At 38.6% G+C, this 14,142-nt stretch overlaps 1 protein-coding gene across 3 annotated transcripts in view; it reads left to right on the top strand.

The window, feature by feature from the left end:
* LOC126267032 (claspin-like) overlaps positions 1-14,142 on the top strand; it is a 166,409-nt gene that overhangs the window by 92,506 nt on the left and 59,761 nt on the right. For all 3 annotated transcript variants that reach the window (XM_049971818.1, XM_049971819.1, XM_049971817.1), the window contains 2 exons: positions 11,763-12,018; positions 12,103-12,227. In XM_049971818.1, the coding sequence (XP_049827775.1) occupies positions 11,763-12,018; positions 12,103-12,227 (381 nt within the window). The remainder of the gene's footprint in view (positions 1-11,762; positions 12,019-12,102; positions 12,228-14,142) is intronic.

A 14,142-nucleotide genomic window follows, 5' to 3' on the forward strand; every position in this document is an offset into this window, starting at 1 on the left:
CTGTGACTTATTAAACTGATAGTTTAGTAATTTTCACATCTGTCAACACCTGCTTTCTTTGGGATTGGATTATTATAATCTTCTTGATGTCTGAGGGTATTTCGCCTGTTTCATACATCTTGGTCACCAGATGGTAGAGTTTTGTCAGGACTGGCTCTCCCAAGGCCTTCAGTAGTTCCAATGGAATGTTGTCTACTACGGGGGCCTTGTTTCGACTCAGGTCTTTCAGTGCTCTGTCAAACTCTTCACGCAGTATCGTATCTCCCATTTAATCTTCATCTACATCCTCTTCCATTTTCATAATATTGTCCTCAAGTACATCGCCTTTGTATAGACCCTCTATATACTCCTTCCACCTTCCTGCTTTCCCTTCTTTTCTTAGAACTGGGTTTCTATCTGAGCTCTTGATAATCATACAAGTGGCTGTCTTTTCTCCAAAGGTCTCTTTAATTTTCCTGTAGGCAGTATCTATTTTACCCCTAGTGAGATAAGCCTCTGCATCCTTACATTTGTCCTGTAGCCATCCCTGCTTAGCCATTTTGCACTTCCTGATGATCTCATTTTTGAGACGTTTTTATTCCTTTTTGCCTGCTTCATTTACTGCATTTTTATATTTTCACCTTTCACCAATTAAAATCAATATTTCTTCTGTTACCCAAGGATTTCTACTAGACCTTGTCTTTTTACCTACTTGATCCTCTGCTGCCTTCACTACTTCATCCCTCAAAGCTACCCATTCTTCTTCTGCTGTATTTCTTTTCCCCATTCCTGTCAATTGCTCCCTTATGCTCTCCCTGAAACTCTGTACAACCTCTGGTTTAGTCTGTCTATCCGGGTCCCATCTCCTTAAATTCCCACCTTTTTGCAATTTCTTCAGTTTTAATCTACAGGTCATAACCAATAGATTGTGGTCAAGAGTCCACATCTGCCCCTGGAAATGTCTTACAATTTAAAACCTGGTTTCTAAATCTCTGTCTTACCATTATATAATCTATCTGATACCTTTTAGTATCTCCAGGGTTCTTCCATGTATGCAACCTTCTTTCGTGATTCTTAAACCAAGTGTTAGCTATGATTCACACAACGAACACTACAGAAAAACATTCCATTTTTCACAAGTAGAAGCTGAGAAGTAGTAGATAGTAAAGAATTTGTTGTTAACACTCCAATAGTGCTGCAGTTGGAGTTTTTTAATGTGTAAAGTTAGGTTAAGGGGGTTAATCAGTGTTATCAATAGTGAGTGCAGATGGTATTTGTTTCTGTAACAGTTCTTGAGCATGATCCATATTTAATGTGAAAAAGTGTGAGGGGATATCATAGACACTTTGTGGCAGAGTAAGAAACGGAAATTCTCATGTGTGGTGAATGACAAGTATGTGGAGTTTGAAAACAGCTTATAATGGTTGAATATTTCTTCCAAAAATACCTTCTAGACTTGAATAGCAGTAACTACACAATTTGTATTAAACTCTACACAAGTCAGTGTTCACAAGTTGATGATAATTTACCTAATGACCGTGCATAAACTGCTGTGGTAGTGTGCATGCAGTCATGAACTGAAATAGTAAGCAATCAGTAATGACTTGTCTGTCATCCATTAAGCAGATAATGATGTGACTCAGTTGTTACATGCTGGACTACAGATTCAAAGATCAAGGGTTTGATCAATGTGAGAATACAGAGTGGCTTGTAGTCCACCTTAGACTGTTGCTATCCATATACATGGATTGATTAATCAGTTCAAATGTTGGAGGAAGACGAGGGCTAGAGAAAGGCAAGGGCATACCATCATCAAAAGGATCCTGCCTAGTAAATCACAATGGTCTTCAAACCAACCTTCGAGTTTATAACCACTATATATAAGCAGACAGTGCAAAGATATGCCGCTGGTACACTCTGTGCTGATTACAGAACAAGGTAGCACAGTGGTCAGCACACTGTTCTTATGTTCAGCAGGATGATGGTACAAATCACCGATTTAGGTTTTGTGCGAATTCCCCAAATTACTTCATGCAAATGCTGCTTACTCCTCACTGAAACCCTGCAAAAAATGAGACACATTAGAAACTAAATACTTGATTGAGAATGTTCTAAGTGCCATACCAGGAGCCAATAAGAAAGTTTTTGTAAGTTGGTTCTTGCAAAGTAGAAAGCAGCAACCAGCCACTGTTAATAATGCTGTTTACATAAATAGCACTGTCACCAGCTGCTCACATTTATATAATTTTTGTTGTTGTTTCCAATAGTTGTTGGCTGTTCTTTTACATTATTTATCCGTAATTTTTTCCCAACAACTAATGTGACTGGTAATGACATTATTTGTGTGAGTAAATAGCATTTTGAACATGGGTAGTTGCTGTTTTATTCTTTGCAAGAATGAAGAAACTTGTCTCTGTACACAGTTTCAAATATGTCAGTTTTCTATAAAACAGCAGGAACAAATTTTTTTTCAGAGTATCATTAATACTAAGGCATTACATTTTATTTGTGATAATACAATTGCAAAAATACGGCATTAGATATTTAACTAGTGGAACTGAACTCGACAAAAAAAACCTTCTCATATCTTCTATAATTTTGGAACTACAGGCACAGCTTGGCGCAAAGACGTTGAGCCATTTACTAACGCATCTTTGAAAGACTTTCTCCATGGTTTGTCACCTGGTTCAAGACAACAGACACGAATAGAGTACTGAAAACACAGTAGTACTGAGAGTCCACTTTTGCTTACAGCTTGAGGTATAATATTCAGTGTAACTTAGATGGTCTTTACCTTTAATTGTGACTGGTGTGCATTTGTAGGCGTCCCAGACTTCAGCTATTACACTACATGCCTAGCTGTTAAATGACACTTGGGTCATCACCCGTGGGGAGTGAAATGAGACATCAGGACAACAGTAGATTTCTTCAATTAATTTCTTTATTCCGACCCTTGGCCGTAGCACATCATGGAGGCAGACGTCCGGCATTGCTGACAGCACAAAGGGCGGGGCCAAGTGTGGCATCGCTCAAATGCTTCTGTCACAGACATCTCTGGCTGTGACTGTCATGACAGTGTGGTGGCATAGCCGACATTGGCTGTGAACCTCCTCCAGCAAGCAAGCGGCTCTCTCATAACTCAGTGCAAGCTGTCCTGCCTCGTGGTCGAACAGTGGACACCATACTGCATTCAGAAATGTCTGTACAATTGTCACAGGTTCATGGTGTAGGCTGAGATACTGAGACAAGAATATTTAAGTACAAAAATGGCTGAGTACTTACACACTCCGGCCTAAGTTTGTTTAGGGCTTAAGGCATGTACTCCAAACACTCTAAACTGGTTAGATTTGCGGCAGGCTCCTCTGTCCAGTACAAAGGAGGCTGCAAAATATTCAGGTGTGTTATCCCAGAAATTGAAGTGGGCAGACGGAACGTAGGTCCCATTATCTTGCACGCTGTTCCATTTAGAACAGACCACTCCTGTTTAATTCTAGCCTCTTTGCTGACGTAAGCTTTCCCTGCTCGAAACAACTAGGCTCTTCTACCATCTTGCCAAAAGTGAAGTACAGGCAATGCGCCTCGACGTGCCGAAAGTACAATTCCATTCAATCATTTCTTTATTACATTTTATACCTGCTTTTGTCCCATTAGCAATTTCACTGTGCAGGAATCCTGCCCCTCACTTATTACCATATTTGGACAGACTGTAGTTTCTCATCGGTGGTATTTTTGTAACTTTGTTTCCTCCATTTCTACATATCTTCCCTTGCCTTTGGCAATTAATAGCAGTCACTGTGGTTTTACTTCTTCAATGTCCCCCACTTGACAGGAAACACATGAACTATGTAGTACTCTTAATATGCTTCTTTCCCTGTGACGGGTATAGAAACGGAAATGTAAACTTTCACCCCATCACTTCTCACCAATACTGTGGCTGGGTTGAAATAGAAGGGTAAGTTTTTGTGTTCGGGTTCTAAAACAAAATTCAACTCTGGCAGTAGTTCCTTCTGTACTTTCCTTAGATGCTCTAAATACTGCTCTGGCAACAAGAAGTTTACCCCTTACAACCTGCTGCTTAGCAGCCTGTAGTTCTTTTACTTTCCTTCATGCTTCTCAAACACTGTCTTTCATGGAATGCAATTTTGTCATTACTATTTCCACATTACTACTTTCCTATCTAAGACATCTACTCTGGTTTGTAGTTTCCTGATATTCTTATTAACTACCTCTTCTGCAGCCCTGGTATACTGCATCTTCTTGCCTTCTCTGCCTCTCACCCAGGGCAGGAATGCCTATTACTTTTCTCCCCTTTAAATTCATAGCTGTTCCACATCTGCTTATATTAATTGTGCTAAATCTATACCTAACCTTAAAAAAAATAAATGACTATCTCCTAGGCCTTAATCCATGCAGGTTCCATGCTACTGTTTCATTCACAACCTCTTGTTTATCTTCAATACCTTTCTCCTCACTGTCCCTTTCTGGTCTGCATCTCCTACCCCTGCAGTAACTTCCAGACTCCCTTGAAAAGGTTTCAACCACCCTACATGCACAATTATCATTCTCGTTGGGAACTGAGTTTGGCATTTACTGATGACGTAATCTCTACCATTGGGTATGGTTCTTCATACTTTGCAAAAAACTTCTTTCTCTTTCTCCTGTGTATATGTAATTGAAAGCATCACCTGCTGACCGACATTATACTGTGGCATTCTTGCCATGCAGCTCACTGCTTTTTCCCATCTCTCCATCAATCATGTATTTGCCCTTTGTACTCTATTCCAAAATTTCCTAACCACTCTGGCAAATTCCTTAACAGACTCTCCAGTCATCCCTTTCTTCATTTTCAATATGTCGAATGGTGATGGCATTTTACGACTGTATACTATTTCATATGGTGATATTACTGTAATTGTATGTGAAGATGATGTACTTCAAATAGATATCCCAGTTAGTTTGATGTGAGTCAATGTACTATCCTAGCATCTTCCCGCTTGTCCTATGCGCTCTTTTGAGTTCCTGCTTTAGCTTTTGGATAGAGTGGACTCATCCTAACTTCTTAACATTCAGTAACTTACCCATTTCTATGAATAGATCTGACGTGAAGTTTGTTCCCTGGTCTGTTGTTATTGTTCCAGGCACTCCAAACTTCAGTATGTCCAATTATACACAAGCACTTATACCACTGTTGCTGCCTGCTGGTTTGGCATCGTGACCATTTTATGTATTGTGAAAAAGATCTATAATTGTGTGTACTTATTCTATGCAAGTGTTCTGCTGAATGGACCTTAAACATCAATTCCCAGAAATTCTAATGGTGTTAATGTTTCAGGCAACCTCTGCAATGGCGCTCTTGTATGAAACAAATCTACTCTCTGTGTGCACTGTCTGCAGTTCTGCACATACTGGTTTATTCTGTCTTCCTATTCCTCCACCAGAACCTTTCCGCTACTCTTCTGTTGGTTTTTCTGCATCTATGACCCACTAATATGTGATCAGAAGGTCCTTGTAGCACTCTGTTTCTTAGCTTTGTTGGTACCGCTACCCATGGTCCCAACTTGATTCTCTGCATAGCAACCCTCCCTGCACACAAAACTGCACTGCTTAAAATACTGCATACATTTGTCACCTGCTCTCTGTGCAGTTTGCCATTCCTTATGCTCATTACCCCCAATATGTAGTACTGCTACTTTCCTGTTTAAGCCATCCACAATTCCGTGCTTCTTCCAAGGTTTATGCGTAACTTCTAAATCAAATTCACTTAGTCTTACTGCCCTTCGTGCCATCCTATTGGAAGGATCCTCCTACCCCCAACCATTTTAATACCACATGATCTCTTATACTCTAAACTTTTTACTTAACAGATAACAGTCAAAATATGTGATTCCATAAATAAGGCTTAACGTCTATCTCTGTTGTGGAATAATATGTTTCTGTAGAATTCAGTTGCCTTGATGCACAGGCTACTGGATGTTCTATGCCTTCTACCTCTTGTGATAACACACAGCCAATTACATGGTTTGATTCATCACACAATAAAACAAATTCTCTATTAAAATCTGGAAAAAACTGGTATAGGACTTGATGTTAAAGCTTCTTTTAGTTTCTCAAAATCATGTGGACACTCTTCTGACACACAAACTTAGAACCCTATTTATAACAGTTGAGTCAACGGTCTTGGCAGTATCTGCAAATCCTACTACAAACCAGTGGTAACAGTTAGTGTCCCAAGAACAGAACGATAGCAACTCCTTTACAGAGTCTGGTACAGGAAATTCACATACAGCTCTAATCTCGAATCTGTCTTAATCCATCTTTTTTTGTGATTTGACCTAGGTATGCCACCTCTTCCATCAATTACACTTTTCCATACTCAGTGTTAACTTTGCTGCATTTCACTTAAGGAATACTTCCCTTAATAACTGCATATACTGTTCCATATCACTCCCATAGTCAATTATGTCATCAAGATACACTAAGCATTGCCATGGTTTCAATCCTCTGAGCACTCTGTCCAACAATCTCTGAAATTCCATAGGTGCATTTTTCATCCAGATGGCATTCTTCTGAATTTTAGTGTCCCTGGGGTGCCAAAAAATACTGTTTTGTGTCGATCATGTGTGCAATCGGTAACGGGGGTTAACCACTCTTCAAATCTATTGTTGAAAAATATTTGCATTGCGCGAAATGGTCCAAGATTCCTGTGACTTTTGGCTGTTTTAGTTTCTAACTGCAACAAATCCAGTATTTTCGTGTTCCATCCATTGATCTTTTTGGCAATATGACTGTTCCTGCCTCCATGGACTATTACTTTCATCAGTTATTCCGTCTTTCAGCTGTTAATCAATAAATTCCTCCAAAATTGGTTGCAATTACCCAGGTATTCTGTATGGTTTGCAGTAGACTAGTGATTTATTTCCCATTGGTAAGCAGTGATGTGTAATATGCTTAGCTGATAATGGTCCTTTTGGAAAAAATAAATCCTTGAATTCAAAAAGTAATTTTTCCACATGTTCTCTATCAATTTTTTTATAAGCGCTTCAGTTTTCTCTTAATGCAGTTTCAGTGGCAGCTGTCAGTGGTTTACACCCATCGTGTCCCATTCTTCTTCCTCCAGTATATCCATATTTGTCATCAATAACCTCTTTGTTAATTCTGTGTCCTGTGCGCTAAAATTATCTATAGAAATAGGTACCTTCTTTTCACACTTTCTTTATGCATACAGTACCTCTTTTAAATAAGCAAACTGACTGATCTAATGCTTTATTCTCTTCTAAAGGTTCCACCACACACAAAATTCCTACTGGCAAACTGGACTCACCACTGACCCAAAGTGATTTCCCAGTACCCTTAGGTACACAGTCGTGCAAATCAAGTCTTAATGGAGTCATTCACAGTTTAATTGGTTCGTCTTTGTGAGAGACTCCCCTCACGACATGCCTACACTAGCAATGGCTTCACCTAATTGAAACACTTTTCCATCAAGTTCTGCCCTATGTTGCCAAAGATTGGTTATGGCAAAATGCTGATCTAAGAAATCTAATCCCAGTATCCCTCACTCATGTGTAGCAAAATCTTCACACAATGTTTAAATTGAACCATATGCAAGTAAAAGTCTATGTCCACCGATCCTGATGGTGTGACATCTTTACCCATCTCCATGTGGTGTGTATCATGGTGGGTCCCACTACTTATGTTTCACTACTGGCAGCCAACATATACACCCCTGTATCCAATAATGTCCTGCAGCCCTTTTTTTGTACTATTCTTCTTCTGGCACAATCCACCTCTGCATATGATTTCGTAGTGTCCAGATCTCACTGGGTATGTCTGTAGGTGGATCTGGGGCTCCCACTGGCATTTAACACCTTATTTTTTCCCTTTCCCTGGTCCTCTACTTCTAAAACTGCCGCTCCCTCTTACTTTATTCACATCACTCTGAAGCTGGCAACCCTGCCTCCCTACATACCCTGTTTGTCCACACATGAAATATTTTATATTAGGTGCAAACACTGTTCATTTACCCTGGATTCCAGCTAGCGTCACTGCTGTGCGTAAATCCATTGGACCCCTGTCCATATATGTTTTGACATTTCCACATGCAACCCTCTTAAAAAAACATAGAGAGCCCATGCTCAGCTTCTTGCAAAATAATTTCATTGACTGCAGCATCCTGTCCTAATTCATAGGTACATCCACCAATTTTCCTTATTTTACCTGCAAATTGTTTCAGACTTTCCATGTTTTTCTTAGTTATTGCTCCAAATTGTTCCCTATAGTGTCTGGCACAATTTCGTTTTGTATATGTCTGAATTAACCCTGCTTTAAATTCTTCGACTGTTTTGGCTCACTCATGAGCTTCTGTATACCCTACATAGTTTTTGCTTCCCCTGTTAGTTTCAATTTTGCAGTTCCTTATCAGACCAACTTTCTATCTGAGCCAGATTTCCAAGGTATCTCACAAAAGGCCTGCACGTTTTCAATGGCCCTACCACAAAAAGGAGCAGTTACGTTTACGAGTGGTAGATAAACACCACCTTTTCACAATGTGATTCTACCAACCCATGCAGTTCTGTATTATTCATTGTTAATTCTACTACCTTTTCTAACAATACGCATACTGCTTCCAGTTCTGAAACACTGTGCACCTCTGGTTCTGTCAAAGCTTTGCCCTTGACAACACTTGTTTTGGAAATAACATTCACAAGACAAGCAAGCAAAATACATTAACTTAATTCCTGCATTTAATCATGAGCAATCTCAACTCCCGGCATTGCCTAGCCATATGCCCCCAACGATTACCTGTATACTGTTTTACTGAAACTGATTTCATACACTGTGCTGAGTGACCCTCAAAGTTACACTGTGCATATCTAACAAGCCTTAACCAATCATGACTTCAATTACCTCTAAAACTATGCAAATCCACTGGTTCTCTACTTGAAATAAAATCTACTTTACAAAATGCCAACTGCCAAACATCTTCTCTATGACCAAAATGTACTAAGAACTTCCCCACTGTTCAGATGCTGCTGTAAGAAGGCGTCGTCGATGTTCTGACGCCAGTGTTAAATGATACTTAGACTGTCATCCATGGAGAGTGAAATGAGACATCAGGATGACAGTAAATTTGTTCAATTAAATTCTTTATTCTGGTCCTCAGCCTTAGTGCATTGGGAACAGCTTGATGGAGGTCTCGAGTTGCCTCTTGTGCAAAACAATAGATGTCCGGCATTGCTGAGAACACAGAGAGCAGGACTGAGCGTGGTGTCACTTGAACGCTGCTGTCAGTGATGTCTCTGGCTAAGGCCTTGATGACAGTGTGGTGGTGCAGCTGATGATGGCTATGAACTCCCTCCAATGAATGGGTGGCTCCCTTGTGACTCAGGGCAAGCTGCCCTGTCTTGTGGTCAAACAACGGAACCCATACTGCATTCCAGGATGTTGTTCGGGTGTCCCAGGTGTGTGGTGTAGCCTGTGATACTGAGATGAGAATGATTTAGTATAAGACTGGCTGAGTACATATACACTCCAGACTAAGTCCGTTTAGGGCTTAAGGCACATGCTTTAAAAACTTCCTTGGTGGCAAGTGAGAAGGAAAGGCTTCCATCCTCTCGCTAGTGTACTGCAGTGTTGGCTGTTGCTATACTATGCCCAATTGGCTCCACTTCACTTTGCCAGTGCAAAGAATTTTGAAATGCGTTGATTTAAAGTATGTTAGTAAGATAGTATTTAATTGAAAGATGTGATGTAGGTGCCGAACAAACTACATCCCTTAAAAGGTGTTTGATACAAAAGGAAAGGTACTTCAACAGGGTATTACGTTGAGGAAACATTGGTGAACCAGAATTATTGCATGAGTGCCTGATGGAAAGTAAGTGATAGTTAGTTGCCATAGGAAAAGGTTCTCAGATAATTATTCTGTATGCTGGCTCTTGTTCTGGTTTTGCTCCTGTGAGTGAACTTGTGTTTAGGTGTAAGAAAAATAGCAGTGACTACACAGAGAAAACACCAGATTTTGTACTCTGGCTTAAAAATAAAAATGTTTCTCACAGTATAAGGTAGTCTTGTGCTGTCCACTTGTAGCACATTGATATACAAAAGCTATGTAACAGAATGTACAAATTTGACTTTCTTGTATGTGAATGTGATCACACTGTTTTGTGTTTACCCACATATTACCGCCAGTATAATCCAATCAAATTAATTTGGGTACAGGTTAAAGGAAGTGAGGGGAAGGGGAACAAAACATTCAAGATGATGGTCACTGTAGCACTTGTGTGTGAAACAATAGACAATATCTGTTCCCTCTTCAGTGTGGGCTCACTGTGTGCACCACATTGAAAAGCTTCAGAAAGAAGAAATTGATAGAAAGGTGAATATGTATATAAGCCTTGAACCTGTCATCGTAGATTTACAATGAGATGGTTTGGACAGAGACTCAGAAAGCAGTGGCGATGGTATTATGATCTAGACTTAGGAACAAAGTAAGGTAGTAATGTTTCTTGGTTTTAAAGACTCACAGTTTTAAAAAAAGTTTGTCAACATATCAATTGCATATACAGTATATGAGAACTTCCTAGCCTTTATTAAAAATTTGTACCCTATGAAGTATGCCGACCATAATGTTCACCATATTGCCAAAGGGAAAGTTAAGCTTTTCCCAGCTTCTTGTGTGCTTGAATACTTGGCAGAATGTGGTTGGATAAATTCATCAATACTTTGAGTAAACCTCTGTAAATTTCAAGACACAAATTGGAAATGTGCTAAAGTGACAGGGAGAGTTATCTGTTGAGTTATCAATGGTTTTCAATGTTATCAGTCAGTATTCTCTTGAATTATTCACAGAAGGTGGTTAATTGCTTGTATGTTGAATTGAACACACATTCGATCACTCACTGTAATGTTGAACGAGTTAGTTCACACTCATAATGTCCAAAGACAGTGAAAAATATAACAACAAAGTGACCATTTTTTACAATATTGTGTGCATTAGTCTTTCTTGCCGGTGATTCCTTTCACACACACACACACACACACACACACACACACACACACTTGCACACATTATACTCATCCTTATATTTGCTTGACAACTGCTTCCACTCCAGACACAGTATGTGTGGAGTAGATTTTGATTTGAGATTGAAATTAATTTTGTTGTATATTACATTTATATTTATAATAAATTAAGTCCAAATCACAATAAGTGATGATTATTGCAACCAGTTTCGATGATCTTTACAAAGCAGTATCTTGCCCTCCGACATTGTGCGAGTGATTGCTGTGGAGCAGTGGATGCAACTTAGACTTGAAGTAATATTTCTGTCCTGTAGACGCCTGCTCTCTGCCACTACACATGTGCAGACCTCATCCCTTCCACACTTCCCTATTGCTCTCACTATGCACGGAAATGCCTTCCTACATGATGTGGGCTATAGTCACAAATCTGCTGTATGCCATAGCACAGTTTTTTTCTATAATAAGAACAATTCTTTAGCCACTGACATGATTCTATGTGAATGTAAACCCCACATGCCCTTAAGATTTTATAACATAAATTTACTTCTAGGTGAAAGAAACTTGGATTTCAGGACGTTCCAGTTACTAATGCTTTTCTCTATGGTGTATGTGCCCTTTATAAATGAATAAAGGATAAGCATATATTGTCAGCAAAGTTTAATTTAGTACTTATTGATTTTGTAACTGAATGGAAGTAAACTTATGAAAGCACTTTTTTATTTTCTTATTTATTTATTTGTTTTATATTGATATTGTTAAAGATCGCACCAACTCTAAGAACTTGAATGAGTTGAAGCAACCCGATATCGAAAAAGATCTCCTGGACCTTTGTTCTGGAAAATTTCCTACACAACCAATTAGTATGAGATCTCTGGAGAAAGATGAAGAGTCCAGAAATGATGCTGCAGCATTTGATGATACACAGAGTATAGAAAACACACAGGAACTGAGATCCACCCTCTCAGGTGACAAAAGCTTCTCCCTAAAAAACACAGCATCATCAAAACTTTCACAAGGGTAAGTTCCTGTAATTTTGAACATGCTTAAGGACTGTTACATATCTAAATCCCCTTTTTACATTTTTTCTCTTTTCTTTTACAGAGATTTAAGTGTCAAGGCAAAACAATTCCCAAAACAAATTGTGTCATCAGATGAAGAAGATTCATTAAGCGATGACACAGCTACAACAAAAAGGAAAAAAAGGAATAAGAAGTTAGATTTTTCAGGTATTTATTCACATTCACCTATAAAAACTTGTCACAGAAATCAGCCTAATATAAGAAAGAAGTCAGCTAAATATTTATTGCTACAATAATACAAATTGACACAAGCTATACCTTTGAGATGCAGTTGTATAGCAAGTGTGGTTTTCTGTTCTTTTTTTCTTTTAAATGTATATGCCCCAGAATTCTGTTTGTGATACCATTTTCACAGTTATTATTGTCATTTTTAATGCGGCAGATGTAATGTAGATCGATTTGTTGCAACTAGTTTTTCTGGCTTGTGGGAGGCTCGATTTTGGCCAAATCAAAGAAAGTGTTGGAAGCAATCTACATAGTCCTTAATGTTGTATCCTGCAGAATTAAACAAAATGCGAGTGATAAAATAACACTTGAGGTCACAGCCTATGTCTCAAAACTAAAAGTTGTCAAGAAACTGCAAATTGAGCAGGGTGGTGCTGTTGCTACAATATTAGATTTGCATCTAGATTTAAGTTTTCAGTGGTTTCCCCAGATCGCTTCATGAAAAATGTAAAATGTTGATTCAAACAACAGTCTGTTTTGAATTATTATGTATTTGTTGCTTCATCCAGTGACAAAAAATTATAGATGCAGATAATAGTTATTGAGAATAAGAACCACAAAATATTTGTTCCATAGCACACAAGAACCTTCAGGCTTCAATATTAACATATTATCATGATGCAGTAACTGCTGGAGTCAATCATGTGTCTCATTCATACAACAAAATTTGCATCATCCTTGATCAAACAAAAGTTATGATTTCATAAACAATCAAAATTAAGAAAACAAAATCGCTTGACTCTTTTGTTGTTTTCATGGCACTTTATCATGAGGCATTCAGCTGTATGCTGCTTATACAAAATATCAGCTTTGTATGAATTGCACAATTCCAAAATGAAAGGCTTCAAACTTTTAATACAGTTTCTTAACACAATTTTAAGAATTAGTTTTTAAGACAGGAAGCTGTTTTGTGTCCCTCAATTTTCTTATAATTTACAGGATTTGTAGATTATACAAAAAAAAAAAAAAAATTACACTTTCCCCTTTTTAAAGTGATGCTCACTTCACTAGTTAATTGAACCATGCTAATAATAGTTTGTGCAGAAATGAGACCACAAGTTTGTCTTGTTTTCCCCCTTCAACTGTCCTTAACATGTTAACCTTGTTCAGGCTAGATGCTTCCATTGTTCACCAGGCATGTTAACCTGTTTGTCCTGGTCACTTCTCTCTTGATTGTTGCGAGTGTAATTCAACCACATACTTCATTAGACAACAGTTCTAAACAAGAATGGGCAACTGATTTTAAACTTGCACACACAAACATTTCACGCACGGTACGTAGGATTTTAGTATCCCACACTCGTATCTGGAATATTGTGTGTTCGAGACAGGAGAAGGTTGAGTGGCTCTAGAATTTACACAGAAATTCTCGAATCACTACAGTTCGTGAGGATGTTCCGACTGCTAGAAAGGAACGCTAAGGGATTTATTTACCTTCTCACTTAGATGAAAAGTTGCGTCATCACTGATTATCACATGATCAAGAAAGTCAACTTCCCACTGCAGCATTTCACTTGTAAAACTATAGTGTGCACCATAGTCATCTGGATTTGAAGCATGTACCAACTGCAACTAGTATGGTTGGATGTGCTAAAATTTTCTGAAAACCTTCCACAGTGTCACCTTTGGCAATTGAAGTTTAAGACTTGCTTCCTGAACAGGCTAAGAGGAACATGAAGATAAGGTTCTCGTACTCATCCCCTTCATACACTTTTTGTCATCCCATGCTTTTCCATTCAGCCCCACACCAAGTTGTTTCAAATTGACTATACTATCAGTGGATGTTTTTGTCATATGAGAGATCACAATTAAACTTAAAACAAAATGTGCATTCAAC

This window comes from Schistocerca gregaria, chromosome 4 (assembly GCF_023897955.1).
Source record: "Schistocerca gregaria isolate iqSchGreg1 chromosome 4, iqSchGreg1.2, whole genome shotgun sequence".
Taxonomy (NCBI): Eukaryota; Metazoa; Arthropoda; class Insecta; order Orthoptera; family Acrididae; genus Schistocerca; species Schistocerca gregaria.